Raw genomic sequence first — 21,167 nt, 5'->3', positions numbered from 1 at the left:
TGCCTTTGGCTCGGGTTGTGATCCCAGGGTCCTGGGATTGAGCCCTGTATCGGGCTCTCTGCTCCTCGGGGAGCTGCTTCCTCCTCCTCCTCCTCTCTCTCTCTCTCTGCCTGTCTCTCTGCCTGTTTGTGATCTCTGTCTGTCAAGTAAATAAATTTAAAAAATTAGAATACTACAGCATCAACCAGGGTTTTCTTTTTTTTTTTTTAATTGTAGCACAATGTAACATAAAGTTTAACATTTTTAACAATGTTGGGGTTTTTTTGAGAGAGAGACAGAGAACATACAAGCAGGGTGTGGGAGGGACAGAGAGCAAGGGAGAAAGAGAATCTTAAGCAGGCTCCACTCCCAGTGCAAAGCCAAACTTGGAGCTCTATTTCACAACCCTGAGATCATGACCTGAGCCAAAATCAAGAGTGCGACACTTAACTGACTGAGCTACCCAGTTCTAAAATTTACCATTTTAACCCTTTTTAATTGTATAGTTCAAGTACTTTCACAGGTTGTGCAACCATTACTTTTTTAATGCAGATTTTCTTGCAAAGTTTTTCTTCTTGCAAAACTGAAACTCCATTCATTAAACACTAAGTACCCATTTCTCCATCCCTCACTCCTTCTCAATCACGATTCTACCTTCCCCCTCTGAATTTGACTGCCCTATATACTTCATATAAGTGGAATCATACAGTATTTGTCCTTTTGTGACAGATTTCATTTAACATAGTGTTTCATCCATGTTGTAGCATATGTCAACTTTTTTCCTTTCTATAGGCTGAATATATTCCATTGTATGTATATACCACATTTTGTTTATCTTTTCATCTGTCTGTGGACATTTGGGTTACTTCCACCTTTTGGCTAGTGTGAATAATGCTGCTTTGAACATGAATGTTCAAATATTTCTGTCTCTGTTTTCAGTTCTTTTGGTATACACTTTAAAGTGGAATTGCTGGGTCAAATGGTAATTCTCATTTTTAACTTTTAGAAAACTGACATACTGTTTTCCATAGGAGCTGCTCTATTTTACAGTCCCAGTAACAATGCACAATGATTCCAATTTCTCTACATCCTTGCCAACACTTGTTATTTTCTATGTGTTTTTCAAAATAATCGCCATCCTCATGGGTGTGAGATGATATCTCATTGTGGTTTTAATTTGTATTTCCCTTATGGCTAGTGATGTTGAGCTTCTTTTCACATGCTTATTGGCCCTTTTATCTTCTTCTAAGAGATGTCTGTTCAAGCCCATTTCTTAATCAGCTTATTTATTTGTTGTTGAATTATAGGAGTTTGTTTTATTTTTTTTTCCATGTATTCTCTATTTTAACCCCTTGTCAGATATATGGTTGGCAAATATTTTCTTTCATTCTATGGGCTACCTTTTCATTCTGTTGATAGTATTCTTTGAAGCACAAAAGCTTTAATTTTTATCTAGTCCAATTTATCTGTTTTTTTTTTCCTTTTCCTGTGCTTTTGGTGTCATAGCTGAGAAATTATTGCAAAATTCAATGTTATTAAATTTTACCCCTCTGTTTTCTTCTAAGAGTCTTATAATTTGGCTCTCATCCAACCAGAGTTCTTCTTAGGTTCAACTAAACAATAGAAATACAACTCACAAGCAGGGCAGAAATAGGTGTTCCCTTCAGTAGGATCAGTCTTCACAGAAGTCTATGAAGCAGTTGACTTAGCAGTTTGGGTACAGCTCCGACACAAATAGATGAGATCCAGTATCTTTTGTAATACCACACAGACATACCTTCCAGTGTCCCCACAAGAGACATGCCAAATTACAAGAGTCAGGGAAATCCAAACTATGGTGCTTTTCATAGGGTTTATTTACATATAGTGCATTCGTCATTTATTCATAGTGCAGTTCTAGTTCTTCTTAGTCCAGATGCAGTTTATCAATCAGAATTCATTATTACCATTAGCAATGTTGGCATTGTTACTTTATCAGGTTCCATTAGGAACTGAGCATGAGAATTAAGCGAAGATCAGTTTTTCAAGCTGGGATGAAGGGTCCTTTATAGGTTTACTTATTCTGGCTATTTCATTTAAATGGAATCATATAATATGTGGCCTTTTGTGTCTGGCTTCTTTCACTTAACATAATGTTTTCTAAGTTCATCCATTTTATAACATACACTTTGTTCCTTACTTATGACTGAATGATATCCCATGGTAAGGATATACTATATTTTGTTTACTAATTTGTCAGTTGGGGACATTTGAAAAATAATATTGCTATGAACGTTCATGTACAAGTTTTTATGTGAATATGTGCTTTCAGTTGTATTTTGTATATGCTTAGAAGAGGAGGTAGAACTGCTGAGTCACATGGTAACTTATGTTTAACACTTCTTTTGTAGTGGGCTTTTTAAAACCGCTTTATTGAGGTATAATCAACATACCATACAGTTCACCTATTTAGAATGTGAAATGCAGTGTTTTTTTAGTACATTCACAGGTATGTGTAATCATCACCACAGTCAATTTTAGAATCTTTTTATCACCTCAGAAAGAAACTCCGTACTTTTTCCCAAGGAAATGCTTCTAATGAGATAAAATTTCACCTTTAATTATGTAAAAAGAATTGTTTCTGCCACATTTGACATCTGTAAGAGTAATATATATTTTTTTATAGATTGATTTGTCCTCAGTGCAAAAAACATCTTTTGAAGAACTATTTCCAAATGTCAGCAATTATGTTAATTCAAATGAAATTGTTCCTGTGTCAGATTTACAAGAATGCTCTTCAAATGAGGTTAGTATTTTCCATTTTTTCTTCAATTATTGAAATTAATACTGTTATATTGGATACTTTGTATATGAGATACTTTAAGAAATCTGTAACTCATTTGAAGCTAACATCATCCACATGAGGAGGCAGCTATCAGTTACAATTCTAAATAAAGAATGTTAGGCTGCTAGGGCCAGAACTCTACATTGTCAGGGCCTGAGGCTATTAAATTCTGAACTAGAGGAAACACTGTTAGCCTGCTTTGATCCAAAGCTCTGTTTGCATCTGTACATATAAATTAATAATCAATTTCATTTTGTTAGGATGAATACAAGGACGTACTATGCTCCTTTGAAAAAGAAGACATAAAATTCATAAAACTAAGTGCCATGGATGTGGGAATAGAGCTAGAGGATGAGCAGAAAAAGAGAGTACAGAAAGTGGGGTGGGGAGAAAGAAAGAACCAGAAAGAAGGGATGTGGGAGCCGACGGAGAGACAGAAGGACAGAGTGGGAGAAAGAGGTGGAGAGAAAAAGACATAAAAAGGCAAAACTCAGGGGATATGTAGTGCTTCACTGTAGCTAGGCCTTTTCAGTGTGACTCTGTGATGAAGGTGGGAATCTGGATGGTAAGAGAAAGCTGGAGATGAGACTGTAAAGATAAACAAGGGCCAAGATCTCAAAGGGTCTTTAATCCATATTAAGTAATTTGGATCTTTTCCCTAAGAGGAGCCAATAAAGAATTCTGAACAAGGGATGATATCATATGTCTTTCTGGCTCCAGAGGTGGAGAACAGATTATAAAAAGCTGAGACTAGAGATAGTTAGAGGGATAATTTCCTGGGAGAGAAAGAAAGAAAATGTAGGTAAGAGGTTGAAGGGAAGTAAAAATAGATTGAAGTAAGGACTTGGAATGGAAGAAGTTGAGAAACACAAGATTATAGCCCATTATTGAGAGGCCAGGTGAAACTGGAAACTATTACCTCTCTTAAAAAGCATCTTTATTGAGGAATAATTTATATGCAATAAATTGCACATATTTAAAGTGTATAATTTGAAAATTTTCACCTATGTATGCAACTGTGAAACCACCAACACAGTCTAGATCATGAAAATATCTGTCAACCCAAAAGTTTCTTCCTCCTGTTTTATATATTTTTTTCCTTCCTGCCCCTGCCACCCAAGCAACTACTGATCTAGTTACTGTAATTATACATTGGTTTACATTTTCTAGAGTTTTGGGGTCATTCAAGTGAGAGAGAGAGAATTTTTGGTCTGGTGTCTTTAATTCCACGTAGTTATTTTTGAGATTCATTCATGTTGCTGAGTATATCAATACTTTGGTCCTTTTTACTGCTAAATAGTATTCCATTTATGGTACACAAAAGTTTATCCTTTCACCCATTTATGGACATTTGATCATTTAGCTATTAGGAACATTCATGTACAAGTATTTGTATTACAAAGATTCTCTCTTTGATTGAACTTTAGTTAGGCTCTTCTGAACCCTCTTCTCAACTAGGCCTTGTTTAGTTCTAGCAAGAATTTTCTCCCACCCTTGATATCTGATTTTCCACCCTTGATCTGATCTGATTTGATCTGGCCTGCCTTTGACACTCTGACCTCTTAGGTCTAATTGGGTTCCTGGATCTAGTTTCAAAGTGTGTGTATGTGTGTGTATAGGAGAGTTGCCCACACCTCCAACAGGCAATACTTCTGACATCAGCTGGGTGTCCTAGAATTCAATCCAATTTTGCACTATCTACCTGAAGATAGCTTTAGATTCCACAGGTAAAGGGCTTAGTTCCACAAAACCACACTCTACTTGAGATGCCACTTGCCAGTCTAAGTTGTTACTTGTGCTTCTGACCAACTACCTATAAATCAGAGGTTCCCATGACCCCCTCCTTGGATTTTACTAACTTACTGGAGAAGCTTATGAAAGTCAAAGAAACATTTTACTTACTAGATTCTGGTATATTGTAAAAGAATATAACTCAGGAATAGCCACGTGGAAGAAATGCATAGGGCAAAGTATGAGGAAAGGGCAAGGAGCTATACATGAATCGTACATACATATATACACTGTATGTTGTGCAAATGAGGCTGGTGCTCCTCCTTGGGCAGAGATTTTAGTATTATGATGTGGTAGAGGTAACTGTCTGTCATTATGTGGGTCATCCCATAGTTTATCTGTATAGGCATGAATCAGGGGAGAGGGAGATGCTCAAACTGGTCTGGGGGTCTGAGCCTTGGGAGCTTTTCCTTCAGGTAGTCATGATTTCTTGAGAGGTAGTTTTGGTTCCCATCGCAGGATGTGAGGTCTTTGCCTGGGTTAAGAGATAAACTGGAATTGCTAAAGGGAAAATGTGGGACAAAGGTTGATGGCTACAAGCAGGTGATCAGTGAAGGTAAGGTCTTGGAATATAGCCAGTAACAGCTTCATTACATAGGTATGTTTGATTAAATCATTGGCCATTGGCAACCGAGTAAACCTCTATCTCCTCTCCCCTACCTGGAGGTTATGGCGCAGGCCTGATCCAACCCTGTGATCCAGAATTAGTTCCCCTGGCAAGGAGCTCCCTTCCTTAGGTGCTTTCCTTAAATTTTATCACATTAACAAAAACACCCTTATGGTTCTTATCACTTAGGAAATTCCAAGGGTTTTAGGAGCCTCGTGCTAACAATGGGGATGAAAAACAAATAGATACTTATTGAAAATCTCAATATCAGGGCACCTAGGTGGCTTAGTTAGTTGACTGGTTGGCTCTCGATTTCAGCTTGGGTTCATGATCTCAGAGTCCTGAGATCAAGCCCTGCATTGGGCTGTTGCTCAGCCAGGAGTCTGCTGGAAATTTTCTCTTTCTCTCCCTCTACTTCTGCCCCTCCCCTGGCTCATGTTCTCTCTCTCTCTCTCTCAAACAAATATAGATGAATAAATCTTTTTAAAAAATTACTATATCACAAGGTCAATTTAACAAGAATCTCTTTGCGCTCGATGTTTCCTCCTGTAATTTTTCAATAACTGACACCCATTCTGCTGATCAGCTGTGCATCCCTGGCTGTATTTGCTATATTTGGATTTCAGCCAAATTTCTCTCCTCTATTTCAATACCTTATCATGTGTCTTTTTGTGTGTGTGTGAATAAAGAAAGGTTTCTTTTTTTAAAATTTAACATTTAAAATTCAATTAGCCAACATATAGTATATCTTTTTTTTTAAGTATGGTTGATATACAATGTTACATTAGTTTCATCTGTACAATATGTGAGTAAACCCTCTTACAATAATCTTGAATAAAAATCTTACTGTAATACTAATTATCAGAATAATTTCTTCTTTAACTGGAAGGTTATATATTTCCTTTCTGTTGGGTAATTACCTAAGAAATCTTCAAACTGTTTTCCAAAGTGGTGGTTCCATTTTAAATTTCCACCAACAATGTTTGAGACTTGGAGTTTCTCTACATCTACATTTCATCTTCATTTAGTCCCATCACACTTATAATCTTAACCTTTAGTTAATTTAATCTTAACCATTAGTACAGTCTTTCAATCTTAACCTTCCCAATTAGTATCTGGTTTTAATTTTCATTTCCCTAATGACCAATAATGTTGATCACATTTTCATGTGTTTATTTGCCATCTATATATTTATTTTGGTGACATACCTGTTCATATCTTTTGCACATTAAGAAAATTGTTTATTTTCTTATTGTAGAATTTTAAGAGCTCTTTATATATTCTTGATGCAAATCCTTTATCAAATATATATATTTTGAAAGATATTATCCCGGTCCATAACTTGTTTTTTTATCCACTCCACTGCCTTTTTTAAAACATGAAAAAAATACTTTATTTTACATATCATAAAATTCACCCATTTCAAGTTTACAATTCTGTAATTCTTAGTAAGTTTATGGAATAGTACAGTAATTACCTATATCAGTTTTAGAACATTTTCTAAATCCTTCACACTTATTTACAGTTAAGCCCCGTTCTCATGCCCAGCCCCAGGCAAATACTAGTCTACTTTCTGTCTCTAGAGTAACTTTTTCTGGACATTTGTTATAAATGGAATCATAAAGTCTGTAGTTTCTTACAAAATGGTGTCACTTAAAGAACATACATTTTTAATTTTGATGAAGTCCAACTTGTCAGTTTTTTGTTTATTTTTTTCATGGGTATACTTTTGTTGTGATATCTAAGAAATCTTTGCCTAACCCAGGGTCACAAAGATTTTCTCGTTTTCTTCCAGAAGTTTTAAAATTTTACACTAATAACTGTGAGTTAATTTTTTACTTTTGGTGTGAAGTATGGATTCCAGTGTATTTGTTTATTTCCATATAGACATTCAATTATTCTAGCAACATTTGTTGAGGATTATTCTTTCTCCACTCTATTGCTTTTCCACCTTTGTTGAAAAAAGGTAATCCATGTATTTGTACAAGCTTGTATAAGGTTTTACTGTTGTCTGTATTTGTGTAGGTATCACACAGTATTGAATAATGAAGCACTATAATAATTCTTTAAATTAGTTAGGGTTAGCCTCTAACTTTGTTTTTCTTTTTAATTTGTTTTGGTTATTCTAGGTCCTTTGCATTTCTATATGAATTTTAGAAGCAGCTTGTTGATTTCTACCAAAAAAAAAAATCCTGATGGAATTTTGATTAGGATTGCATTGTATCTACAGCTTAATTTGGGAATAATTGATATCATGACAATACTGAGTCTTCCAACCCAAACACTATGTATAGCTATCCATTTTTTGGCACTTCTTTAATTTCTGTACAAATTATTCTATAGTTTTCACTGTTTGGGTCATTATTCCTACTTGATATCATTATTTCCCTCCTGATAATAGTGTTTCATATTATTGATACTATATATAAGTGGTATTCTCAATTTCAATATCTGAGTAGAGAAACACTTGTGTGTGTGTGTGTGTGTGTGTGTGTGTGTGTGTGTGTATGTGTGTGTATTGACCATTATATTAGTCTCTTTGGTTTTCCACAATAAAATATGATAGACTGGTTGGCTTACATAACAAAAATTTATTTTCTCATAGTCCTGGAGGCTAGAAAGTCCAAGACCAAGGTGTTAACCTACTCAGGTCCCAGAAGAGCTCTCTTCTTGCTATGACTTCATATGGCCTTTTCTCTCTTTGCATGAAGTATTAAAGTCCTCTGGTGTTTCTTCCTCCTCTTAAAAGGGCACTAGCACTTTCAGATTAGGACCTTGCCCTTATTAAGTCAGTTAACCTTTTTTCACCCTCTCACAGAGCCTATTTCCTCTCACAGAGCCTATCTCTGTGTATTTATTCTTTGATCCATGGCCTTTTTAGAAGTATGCAATTTCTTGTCCACATATTTGGAAATTTTTCAGAGATCTTTCTGTTACTAATTTCTAATATAATCCCATTGTGATCTACATCCATTCTTTATATGCCTTGTATGTGTGCCTTTATTGAGACATGTTTTATAATTCATTTGGTTTATTTTGGTAAATGTTCTGTGTATACTTGAGAATGATGCATATTTCCTTTTTTTTAGTAGAATGGTCTATAGTATCAGTCATGTCAGGTTGGTTGGTGGTAATGTTCAAGTCAATTATATCTTTGCTGATTTTTGCCTATTTAGTCTATCAATTATTAAAAGGTATTAAAATACAGACTGTAAGGGTGGGTTTGTCCATTTCTCCTTTAATTTCTTTTTTACTTTATCTTACTTATTTATTTGAGAGAGGGAGAGCATGAGCTGGGGGAGGAGCAGAAGGAGAAGCAGATTCCATGCTGAGCTCGACATGGGGCTCAATCCCAGAACCCTACGATCATGACTTGAGCCAAAGTCAGATGCTTAACTGACTGAGTCACCCCTCTCTCATTTCATTTCTATCCTTTTTGTTTTATATATATTTTGAGGCTCTGTTACTAGGTGTGTAAACAGTTAATATTGTTTAGGATTGTTAAGTGTGTGTGTGTTTTTTTTAATTAATTCAAGATCCTTCATTATGAAGGATCTTCTTTATTCCTGGTAATGTTCTTTGCACAGAAATCTCCTTTTTCTGGTATTAATATAGCTACTCTTGCTTTCTTTTAACTGTTGTTAAGATGGTATGTATTTTTGTATACTTTTACTTTCTTAAAAATGCATTTTCTTAATTTTTAGAGAAATTTTAGATTTACAGCAAAATAGAGAGAGAGATGCAGAGATTTCTTATAGCCCACTGCTTCAGTACATGCATAGCCACCACCATCACTGATATCATTCACCAAGGAGCACTTTTTTTTTTTTTAAACCAAGGATAAACCTGCATTGGCACCTTACAATCACCCCACACATTCCACAGTTTAACTTAGGGTCCACTCTTGGTATTGTGCATTCTGTGGGTTTGGATAAAGGTTTATTGTTGTCAGTAGTTTAGATATTGGCCATTCTAATAGGTATGTAGCAGTATCCAATTGTTGTTTTATGAAGATTTTATTTATTTATTTGACAGAGAGAGATCACAAGTAGGCAGAGAGGCAGGCAGAGAGAGAGAGGAGGAAGCAGGCTTCCCCCTGAGCAGAGAGCCTGATGCAGGGCTCGATCCTAGGACCCTGGGATCATGACCTGAGTTGAAGGCAGAGGCTTTAACCCACTGAGCCACCAAGGAGCCCCTCCAATTGTTGTTTTAATTTACATCTCACTGATTAGGAAATAAGATGTGAAGGGTTGTTTAATATGCTTACTTGGCATCTGTATATCTTTGGTGAGGAGTTTGGTAAGGTCTTTGGCCCATTTTTAAATTATGTTGTTTTCTCATTGTTGAGATGTAAGGAGACCTTTGTAAGTGTTATGACCCCTTGGAGTATCCTGCCTAATAAGAGTGTCTTTGTAGGGGCCTCTGGGTGGCTCAGTGGGTTAAGCCTCTGCCTTCGGCTCAGGTCATGATCTCAGGGTCCTGGGATCAAGTCCCAGGGATCAAGTCCCACATCGGGCTCTCTGGTTGGCAGGGAGCCTGCTTCTCTCTCTCTCTCTCTGCCTGACTCTCAGCCTACTTGTGATCTCTCTCTCTGTGTCAAATAAATAAATAAAATCTTAAAAAAAGAAAAGAGTGTCTTTGTATGTCCTGTGCTATACCAGATAGCTTTTTTTTTTTTTTAAAGATTTTATTTATTTATTTGACAGAGAGAAATCACAAGTAGGTAGAGAGGCAGGCAGAGAGAGAGAGGAGGAAGCAGGCTCCCTGCCGAGCAGAGAGCCCGATGCGGGACTCGATCCCAGGACCCTGAGATCATGACCCGAGCCGAAGGCAGCGGCTTAACCACTGAGCCACCCAGGCGCCCTATACCAGATAGCTTATGCTAAATGTGATTTATGCTAAATACCTGTTTTTCATACTTAAGGCTTTTGGCAACCTTTGTATCAGTTTGAACTCTAGGATATGGGTCTGAATCAAGGTTTACTGGGCTCTTCATGTTGGCAACACTTTGCACATGGGAAAACTAAATGTTATCCATGTGACTCAAATAGGAGAAGACAACTGGAAGCTTATTATCCTACATGGAGTTCTGTATACTTTTTCTCCTGGACTCCCACCTATGTGCCTTTTCCCTTTGCTGATTTTTGTCTGTATCTTATTGTGTAATAAGCCTTGACTGTGAGTATACCAGCTTTTCTGAATCTTGTGAGTCCTTTGGCAAATCATTGAGTCTGAGGTGGTCTTAGGGACTGAAATACCTTTTTTTTTTCTGGATTTTTTAAAGTTCTTATTGTGGGTATGCTATAATTTCATTGGAGTGCATACATAAAGAGATTAATATTTTATTTGCTGTTGGCTTTTTGTTCTTTACTTTTTATTTTTATTTATTTATTTTTAAGATTATACTTATTTTTGAGAGAGAGGGAGAAAGAGAACAAGCAGGGGAGGTGGGGAGAGGGAGAAGCAGACTCCTCACTGAGTAGGGAACCTGATATGGATCTCAATCCCAGTCCCCTAGGATCATGACCTGACCTAAAGGCAGACACTTAACCCACTGAGCCACCTAGGTTCCCCTGTTCTTTATTTTTTAAAGATTTATTTATTTATTTTGGATAGAAAGAGAAAGTACAGGGGGAGGGCCGGAGGGAGAGGGAGAGAGAAAGGCCGGGAAATCCCTGCTGAACACAGAACCAAACGTGGGGTTTGATCTCAAGACCCTGAGATCATGACCAGAGCCAAAAATCAAGAGTTGGATATTTAACTGACTGAGCCACTAGACACCCCTGTTGGTTTTTCATTGTAATGTTGTTTGGGATATTAGTCTTTCTGAATGTGTGCACTCATGTTTCTCATCAGTTTGGGAAATTTCTCAGCTATTACCTGTTTTATTCTCTCTGGGATGATAATTAACATATGTTAGACATGTTTCTATCCTCTGTATCTTTCAAACTCTCTTTAATATTTTTCATTTAGTTGTTGTATTTGGGGTAATATCATCAGTAATTCTTTAGTTGTGCCCACTTTGCTCCTTAAGGCTTCCATTGAATTTTGTATTCAACAATTTTATTTTTCATTTCAAGGTATTCTAGTTGTTTCTTTTTCACATCTGCTTTTCATTCCAGATAGTTTCTTGTTTGCTCATCCATGAGATTTCAATTGTTATTTCTTTAATCATTTCATACATTGTTATTCTATTCTGATTTGGCACTTCTGATATTGGATGTTCTGGGGGCTTAACTCCCCTCTTTGATATTCCTGTACAGTCTTACACATGGTAGCTTGATTTCTTATGAATTTGTTACTTCCTTTATTGTTGTTATAATAACATGAGAGGATGAAGTGAACTGTATTTTGCCCATTATTTCTTTTTTTAATTAAATTTATTTATTTTCAGCATAACAGTATTCAATATTTTTTCACCACACCCATTATTTCTGCTTCGAACGGTTCTGAGCTGAATTTTGAAGACCAACTCTGATTCTGACCCTGATCATTTATTTCCTTGCTCCTACTTGATAAGAATCCTATGTGCCTGTAATGGGGATCCCATCCTTGTAAGAGGATATGTATCTGTTTCTACTACAAAAGCTATAGCTAGGGTTGGGTATCACTCTCAGACCGCTTTTGCTCCCTTAAGGATTTTGGTTTAGTATCAGAATCTCACGTTGAGAATTCCCTTCTTCTTCCTGACCCATTTAAAATGTTCTTGTCTGAGCTGGTCACTGTTCCCCGGGCACATAGCATATAGTGATTGGCTGGGCTGGGTTTTAAGGCCTCTTGGTGCTCAAAAGTATTATCAGCTCCACCTGAATCATAAGAAAGGAATGGTCTGCAGGCTGGGAGAAAGTGTAGATTCTCCCAAGAAAACTCTGGTATTGTTACATACTAGAAGAATAGAAATGATGCTGGGCAGAAAAATATCAGATGCCCATCACAGAAGATGATATGAGTTTTAAAGTGGAAGTTGTTTCTATATAGGCTTTACTTACAGTGGGAGGAGCCCTTGGTAAATACATATGTCTATTTGAGTTCTAAGAAACAAGATATGTGACTTTTGGAAGATACTGTATTTCTTTATTCTGAAGTCTGTCTGTTTGATTGTTGTCAAAATTCATTGAGTTGGGAAACCAAGGAAATCTAGTATATGGCTCAGAATTAAAATAAGTTTATATTTTAATTCAGTAAATCATGTAAACTTGTTCTTGCACTTTGGAGTGCTTGAATCTCAACTCTTATCATTATGCTCTCTATGTTCTTAAATAAGATATCCAAATTCTCTGAACATAATTTTCCTCATTTTACAAATGGGGATGATATAATCTTCCCTGTCTGGTTCTTCTGTGTATTAAATAAGCAAATGTTTAAAAACCATTTCATTAGTGTCTAGAGTGGAGTAAGCATTTCATAAATGCTTTCTATCATTAGTATGTATGAAATATGGATGTTGAAATGATATGCCTTTGAAATAAAACAGCATACAAATACAGTATCTGGAAGAATTATGTGCTGTCTGCTTTTTTTTTCTTTTTCAGATTCCTTCAGATACATCAGAAATATGTTGTATTATTAGAGCAACACCAGGAACTAGACAAATGAAAAGTGAAAGTAATGTTATTGTAAAGAAGAAATATTCCCCACCCAAAGATATTCCTCAAGGTACTATAATGTGAATCCAGAGCCTACTTTTTGGATGATACAAAATATTTTTTTTATTATAAATTCCTTGTGCACACAGGAAGTCCACTTACAAATTGTATTCTAGGAATTCTTATACAATTACAAAAAGTTTGGTTAAGTTTTAGAGCCTGAGTAAAATATTTTTTTGAATGTCATATATTTAATCTTTCAAAAAGTTAGCTAATGCCATTGATCTAAATGTATTTATCTTGGATACCTTTTCTTACAACTGTTTGAAATTTATTGTTGTTGGGTTTCATTTTTAGTAGAATTCTTTGTGAAAATATTCTTCATATATTTTTGCATTCCCTTATTGTTGGTTGAGTACTTGCTCTGTAAAAGGTACCGAGCCAAATATCTTATTTTATCTCATTTATTTCTCACTACGACTTTATAATAGGCAGATATGTTCTATTATCCTCATTTTATATGTGAAGAATCTGGAGCTTAAAGTAGTATGCAATTTGTCCAAGATTCTACTGCTAGTAGTAGAGAGGAATTCTATCTTTCGGGCTTTTACACTCCAAAGTTAGGTTTTTCTATTCTCCTGATTATATATCAGACAGAATGTCTGATTAGTCACTGGAGCCTGGGAACCTTTTATGAGTAAGCAGGCAGTGAAGCAGTTGAAATTTAATAGGTTATGTACAACTTCAATCCACCTAAACTGTCTGCTTTTCATCCTTGTCCCCATTTCTGACACAGAGCCTACCCTGAGCACTCCCTAAGTCCACAAAAGTTGTCTTTTTTCCTAAGTTCCTAAAGTACTTAATTCAGTGCTACTCATTTGACATTTACTAAGATATTACTACTTCACATAATTCATAATACTGATTTATCATATTCTTCAGGTTAGGAAATTTTCAAAGACAGGGACCACATAATAGACTTTTTTCTATCTCTTATCTCTAGTGACATTAGCATGGTGGTAGGGAATAGTAGATGCTGTATCAAGGTTTTCCTAAAAAAGCAGAACCAGAGGGTTATTTCAAAGCATTGACTTAGGCAGCTGTAGAGTCTGGCTGAAAACTGTAGGGCAGGCTGTAAACTCTTGAGCAGGAGTTAATGATGCAGTCCTTAGGAGGAATTTCTTTTTTCTCTGAGAAACTTCGGTTTTGTTCTTAAGGCCTTTTAACTGATTGGATGAGGTCCACCTACATTATCAAGGATAATTTCCTTTGCTTAAAGTCTATTATTATAGATGTTAACCTTATCTACAAATAACCTTCACAGCAACACCAAAATTAGTATTTAATTTAATTGGTTAATATAGCCTAATCAAGGTGACATATACAACTAACCATCCCAGGCTACTTCATGTCAACTATGTATTCATACACATGCCCTTAAACCACAATTAATCTGTAAATAAAGAAAGTAACAAAGTTATACTTCTAACATAATACAGCTGTCCTATCCTATATACAACCCAAAATGTGCTAATTCCTTCCCCAGAAGAGGATGCAAAATCCTTGGGTGGTATTTATTCCTTTTCTTGATATCTTGTGACTCAAGTACTATGATAGAGAGTAATTATTAATACATTTTATGTTAGTTGTTATAGGAATAAGAGAGGGAAGCAAACAGGTATTTGCTTAAACTAGTTAGGTAGAAATAACTGGTATTTATAACTACCTTCCTCCATTTCATATTCCCTCTTCCTTCAGCAAGAACCTCAGCTGGTCATAGTTCTTAAGCTAGTAGGGTACTATCAACCTCATTTCAGTAGGGTCTGGGCCATTAGTCCTGGTTGGATTGGGTTGTTGCAATTTTCCATTGACCTTAATCTCAGGGCATAATAACACTAAGGGATGTCCTAAGGAATCTCCTATATTCCAGACATTACTCTTCCTTGCCTCCATTGCAGGGAAAATTTCACTTGAGTGGTCAGGATCAGTCATCCTGGCCCGCATAGTAATTCCCTTCTTTGCTTGTTATTCAGAGACCTGAGGAGCCCAAAGCAGCCAGGTGGCAATCTTACCTTCCAGTTATTGGAATCATTGTTGTCTCTCTGTGGAAGCATTGTCCCTTTGGAACTAAGACCTCTAGGCTAGCAGAGCAAGGCCTGTCATGGAAACAGGAAGCAAAAAAGTTTTTCTAGTAGATTACTAAAGATGATATTGAATGATCTCACTTCCATCTCCACTTCTTGATTCCTGGACCTGTGAATCTAGGCTGTAGGAGAAATAGCACCATATATTAAATACTGATTCAGGACATATACAAGATTCTGAGAAGCTTGTTTCAGCCCTGCAAGGTATTGCTGCCTACAGGGTGCTTTAACTGAGTCTTCAAAAGGCCATTCCACTATTCTGCCAAGTCAGCTGCTTCAAGATGGTGGGGAACATAGAAAGACCAGTGAATTCCATGAGCTTGGGCCTCTTGTCACCTTCTTTCGTGCCCTAACTATCCAGCCAAACTATTGGCCACAGTCAGTGAATCAATATATAATCACGTATCTGGCCACTTCTAACAGAGTGAACAGTGGGATGTTTTTCTTGAAGTTCTACCCACTGGGAGGATATACCTTCACCAGTTTCTTTCAGGGATGTCACAGAAAGGAGCAAGTGTTGCATATCATGTAGAACCATCTGTGAAACAAGTCTGAGCGCCCCCCCCCCCAATCAGCTGATTGTGGAGAACTCTCCATAATGCCAAAGGTGTAGGCTGGGAAAGAGAAGATAGTGTAGCAGCAGTATGGACAATGGACATATGGACCACATCCTCATCTAACTTACTCTTGCCTTTGGGGCTCAAGCTCAATTCCATACATATCATTTCTATCTGAAAATGCAGCGCTGTTCTGCACAGCCAACTCTGTGGCTTGGTGCATCAGATTGTGTATAATTCATGGTTGGGAGCTCAGGTCTCATTGTAACTTGGGATACCATGGTTAAATATTCAGTCTCTATGAAGACCCAGTAGCAGACCAAAAACTGTTTCTCAAAAAGAGTAGTTATTCACAGAAAATGCTAAAGATTTGCTCCAAAATCCTAAGGACCTGTACTGTGATCCACCTACAGGATCCAAACAACATATATATCTCTCAATGACACTTAAAGCATCATTCAATTTACTAGATATTATGGTACAAGTGGCAGAGCATCTTGCATAGTACCCTGGACCTATTGTAGAACCTTCTCTCATTCTGAGGCTCCCTCAAAACCAGTAGCCTTTAGGCACTGAGTAAATGGGTTGGAGTAGTGAACTCAAATGAAAAATGTTGACTCCCAAATCTAAAGAGGTCCACTAGGCATTGTGTGTCTTTTTTGGTTGTAGGAAGAGCCTGATGCAACAACTTGTTCTTTTCTTTAGGAAGTATATCTCTCATATCACTGGGCCCCTAGACGTTTCACTGAGGTTGAAAGAGACCCAGCAATTCCATTTCCCTGGACCATGGAGACCCAGCAATTCCACTTCCAAGAGTATATCCAACTGTAGTGTGTACATATGTTCATCAAAAGATGTTTGCTAGAATGTTTATAGCAGCATTTGGATAATAACCCCAAATAGGAAATAATCCAAATGCCCATCAACAGTGGAATGGATTAATAAATAGGGGCACATTCATTTATTGGAGTGCTATATAGCAGTGAGAATCAACAATGTGCAGTTACATGAAACAGTATTTATAAATCTCACATAAGGACTCAGACACAATAGAGTACATTTAACATTACTTATATATATTTTTTTTAATTTTTTATTTTTTATAAACATATATTTTTTATAAACATATATTTTTATCCCCAGGTCTGTGAATCACCAGGTTTACACACTTCACAGCACTCACCAAATCACATACCCTCCCCAATGTCCATAATCCCACCCCCTTCTCCCCAACCCCCTCCCCCCGGCAACCCTCAGTTTGTTTTGTGAGATTAAGAGTCACTTATGGTTTGTCTCCCTCCCAATCCCATCTTGTTTCATTTATTCTTCTACCCATTTAAGCCTCCATGTTGCATCACCACTTCCTCATATCAGGGAGATCATATGATAGTTGTCTTTCTCTGCTTGACTTATTTCGCTAAGCATGATACGCTCTAGTTCCATCCACGTTGTTGCAAATGGCAAGATTTCATTTCTTTTGATGGCTGCATAGTATTCCATTGTGTATATATACCACATCTTCTTGATCCATTCATCTGTTGATGGACATCTAGGTTCTTTCCATAGTTTGGCTATTGTGGACATTGCTGCTATAAACATTCGGGTGCATGTGTCCCTTTGGATCACTACATTTGTATCTTTAGGGTAAATACCCAATAGTGCAATTGCTGGGTCATAGGGCAGTTCTATTTTCAACATTTTGAGGAACCTCCATGCTGTTTTCCAGAGTGGCTGCACCAGCTTGCATTCCCACCAACAGTGTAGGAGGGTTCCCCTTTCTCCGCATCCTCGCCAGCATCTGTCATTTCCTGACTTGTTGATTTTAGCCATTCTGACTGGTGTGAGGTGATATCTCATTGTGGTTTTGATTTGTATATCCCTGATGCCGAGTGATATGGAGCACTTTTTCATGTGTCTGTTCGCCATCTGGATGTCTTCTTTGCAGAAATGTCTGTTCATGTCTTCTGCCCATTTCTTGATTGGATTATTTGTTCTTTGGGTGTTGAGTTTGCTAAGTTCTTTATAGATTCTGGACACTAGTCCTTTATCTGATATGTCGTTTGCAAATATCTTCTCCCATTCTGTCAGTTGTCTTTTGATTTTGTTAACTGTTTCCTTTGCTGTGCAAAAGCTTTTGATCTTGATGAAATCCCAGTGGTTCATTTTTTCCCTTGCTTCCCTTGCCTTTTGCGTTGTTCCTAGGAAGATGTTGCTGCGGCAGAGGTCGAAGAGGTTGCTGCCCGTGTTCTCCTCAAGGATTTTGATGGATTCCTTTCGTACATTGAGGTCCTTCATCCATTTTGAGTCTATTTTTGTGTGTGGTGTAAGGAAATGGTCCAATTTCATTTTTCTGCATGTGGCTGTCCAATTTTCCCAGCACCATTTATTGAAAAGGCTGTCTTTTTTCCATTGGACATTCTTTCCTGCTTTGTCGAAGATTAGTTGACCATAGATTTGAGGGTCTATTTCTGGGCTCTCTATTCTGTTCCATTGATCTATGTGTCTGTTTTTGTGCCAGTACCATGCTGTCTTGATGATGACAGCTTTGTAATAGAGCTTGAAGTCCGGAATTGTGATGCCACCAACGTTGGCTTTCTTTTTCAATATCCCTTTGGCTATTCGAGGTCTTTTCTGGTTCCATATAAATTTTAGAATTATTTGTTCCATTTCTTTGAAAAAGATGGATGGTACTTTGATAGGAATTGCATTAAATGTGTAGATTGCTTTAGGTAGCATAGACATTTTCACAATATTTATTCTTCCAATCCAGGAGCATGGAACATTTTTCCATTTCTTTGTGTCTTCCTCAATTTCTTTCATGAGTACTTTATAGTTTTCTGAGTATAGATTCTGTGTCTCTTTGGTTAGGTTTATTCCTAGGTATCTTATGGTTTTGGATGCAATTGTAAATGGGATTGACTCCTTAATATCTCTTTCTTCTGTCTTGCTGTTGGTGTAGAGAAATGCAACTGATTTCTGTGCATTGATTTTATATCCTGACACTTTACTGAATTCCTGTATAAGTTCTAGCAGTTTTGGAGTGGAGTCTTTTGGGTTTTCCACATATAGTATCATATCATCTGCGAAGAGTGATAATTTGACTTCTTCTTTGCCGATTTGGATGCCTTTAATTTCCTTTTGTTGTCTGATTGCTGAGGCTAGGACCTCTAGTACGATGTTGAATAGCAGTGGTGATAATGGACATCCCTGCCGTGTTCCTGACCTTAGCGGAAAAGCTTTCAGTTTTTCTCCATTGAGAATGATATTTGCGGTGGGTTTTTCATAGATGGCTTTGATGATATTGAGGTATGTGCCCTCTATCCCTACACTTTGAAGAGTTTTGATCAGGAAGGGATGTTGTACTTTGTCAAATGCTTTTTCAGCATCTATTGAGAGTATCATATGGTTCTTGTTCTTACTTTTATTGATGTGTTGTATCACATTGACTGATTTGCGGATGTTGAACCAACCTTGCAGCCCTGGAATAAATCCCACTTGGTCGTGGTGAATAATCTTTTTAATGTACTGTTGAATCCTATTGGCTAGTATTTTGTTGAGTATTTTCGCATCTGTGTTCATCAAGGATATCGGTCTATAGCTCTCTTTTTTGGTGGGATCCTTGTCTGGTTTTGGGATCAAGGTGATGCTGGCCTCATAAAATGAGTTTGGAAGTTTTCCTTCCATTTCTATTTTTTGGAACAGTTTCAGGAGAATAGGAATTAGTTCTTCTTTAAATGTTTGGTAGAATTCCCCCGGGAAGCCGTCTGGCCCTGGGCTTTTGTTTGTTTGGAGATTTTTAATGACTGTTTCAATCTCCTTACTGGTTATGGGTCTGTTCAGGCTTTCTATTTCTTCCTGGTTCAGTTGTGGTAGTTTATATGTTTCTAGGAATGCATCCATTTCTTCCAGATTGTCAAATTTATTGCCGTAGAGTTGCTCATAGTATGTTCCTATAATAGTTTGTATTTCTTTGGTGTTAGTTGTGATCTCTCCTCTTTCATTCATGATTTTATTTATTTGGGTCCTTTCTCTTTTCTTTTTGATAAGTTGGGCCAGGGGTTTATCAATTTTATTAATTCTTTCAAAGAACCAGCTCCTAGTTTCGTTGATTTGTTCTATTGTTTTTTTGGTTTCTATTTCATTGATTTCTGCTCTGATCTTTATGATTTCTCTTCTCCTGCTGGGCTTAGGGTTTCTTTCTTGTTCTTTCTCCAGCTCCTTTAGGTGTAGGGTTAGGTTGTGTACCTGAGACCTTTCTTGTTTCTTGAGAAAGGCTTGTACCGCTATATATTTTCCTCTCAGGACTGCCTTTGTTGTGTCCCACAGATTTTGAACCGTTGTATTTTCATTATCATTTGTTTCCATGATTTTTTTCAATTCTTCTTTAATTTCCCGGTTGACCCATTCATTCTTTAGAAGGATACTGTTTAGTCTCCATGTATTTGGGTTCTTTCCAAACTTCCTTTTGTGGTTGAGTTCTAGCTTTAGAGCATTGTGGTCTGAAAATATGCAGGGAATGATCCCAATCTTTTGATACCGGTTGAGTCCTGATTTAGGACCGAGGATGTGATCTATTCTGGAGAATGTTCCATGTGCACTAGAGAAGAATGTGTATTCTGTTGCTTTGGGATGAAATATTCTGAATATATCTGTGATGTCCATCTGGTCCAGTGTGTCGTTTAAGGCCTTTATTTCCTTGCTGATCTTTTGCTTGGATGACCTGTCCATTTCAGTGAGGGGAGTGTTAAAGTCCCCTACTATTATTGTATTATTGTTGATGTGTTTCTTTGATTTTGTTATTAATTGGTTTATATAGTTGGCTGCTCCCACGTTGGGGGCATAGATATTTAAGATTGTTAGATCTTCTTGTTGGACAGACCCTTTGAGTATGATATAGTGTCCTTCCTCATCTCTTATTATAGTCTTTGGCTTAAAATCTAATTGATCTGATATAAGGATTGCCACTCCTGCTTTCTTCTGATGTCCATTAGCATGGTAAATTCTTTTCCACCCCCTCACTTTAAATCTGGAGGTGTCTTCGGGCTTAAAATGTGTTTCTTGGAGGCAACATATAGATGGGTTTTGTTTTTTTATCCATTCTGATACCCTGTGTCTTTTGACAGGGGCATTTAGCCCATTCACACTCAGGGTAACTATTGAGAGATATGAATTTAGTGCCATTGTATTGCCTGTAAGGTGACTGTTACTGTATATGGTCTCTGTTCCTTTCTGATCTACCACTTGTAGGCTCTCTCTTTGCTTAGAGGACCCCTTTCAATATTTCCTGTAGAGCTGGTTTGGTATTTGCAAATTCTTTCAGTTGTTGTTTGTCCTGGAAGCTTTTAATCTCTCCTTCTATTTTCAATGATAGCCTAGCTGGATATAGTATTCTTGGCTGCATGTTTTTCTCGTTTAGTGCTCTGAAAATATCATGCCAGCTCTTTCTGGCCTGCCAGGTCTCTGTGGATAAGTCAGCTGCCAATCTAATATTTTTACCATTGTATGTTACAGACTTCTTTTCCCGGGCTGCTTTCAGGTTTTTCTCTTTGTCATTGAGACTTGTAAATTTTACTATTAGGTGACGGGGTGTGGGCCTATTCTTATTGATTTTGAGGGGCATTCTCTGAACCTCCTGAATTTTGATGCTCGTTCCCTTTGCCATATTGGGGAAATTCTCCC

The 21,167-nt window shown here is 37.1% G+C and overlaps 1 protein-coding gene across 1 annotated transcript in view; it reads left to right on the top strand.

Annotated features, from left to right (window-relative positions):
* MEIKIN (meiotic kinetochore factor) overlaps positions 1 to 21,167 on the top strand; it is a 94,929-nt gene that overhangs the window by 65,751 nt on the left and 8,011 nt on the right. Inside the window, exons 11-12 of the mRNA XM_059174502.1 lie at positions 2,645 to 2,764; positions 12,734 to 12,857. Of these exons, the coding sequence (XP_059030485.1) occupies positions 2,645 to 2,764; positions 12,734 to 12,857 (244 nt within the window). The remainder of the gene's footprint in view (positions 1 to 2,644; positions 2,765 to 12,733; positions 12,858 to 21,167) is intronic.

This window comes from Mustela lutreola, chromosome 5 (genome assembly GCF_030435805.1).
Source record: "Mustela lutreola isolate mMusLut2 chromosome 5, mMusLut2.pri, whole genome shotgun sequence".
Lineage (NCBI taxonomy): Eukaryota > Metazoa > Chordata > Mammalia > Carnivora > Mustelidae > Mustela > Mustela lutreola.
Note: the sequence above shows the minus strand (reverse complement) of the source record. Positions and strands in the feature narration are given on the sequence as shown.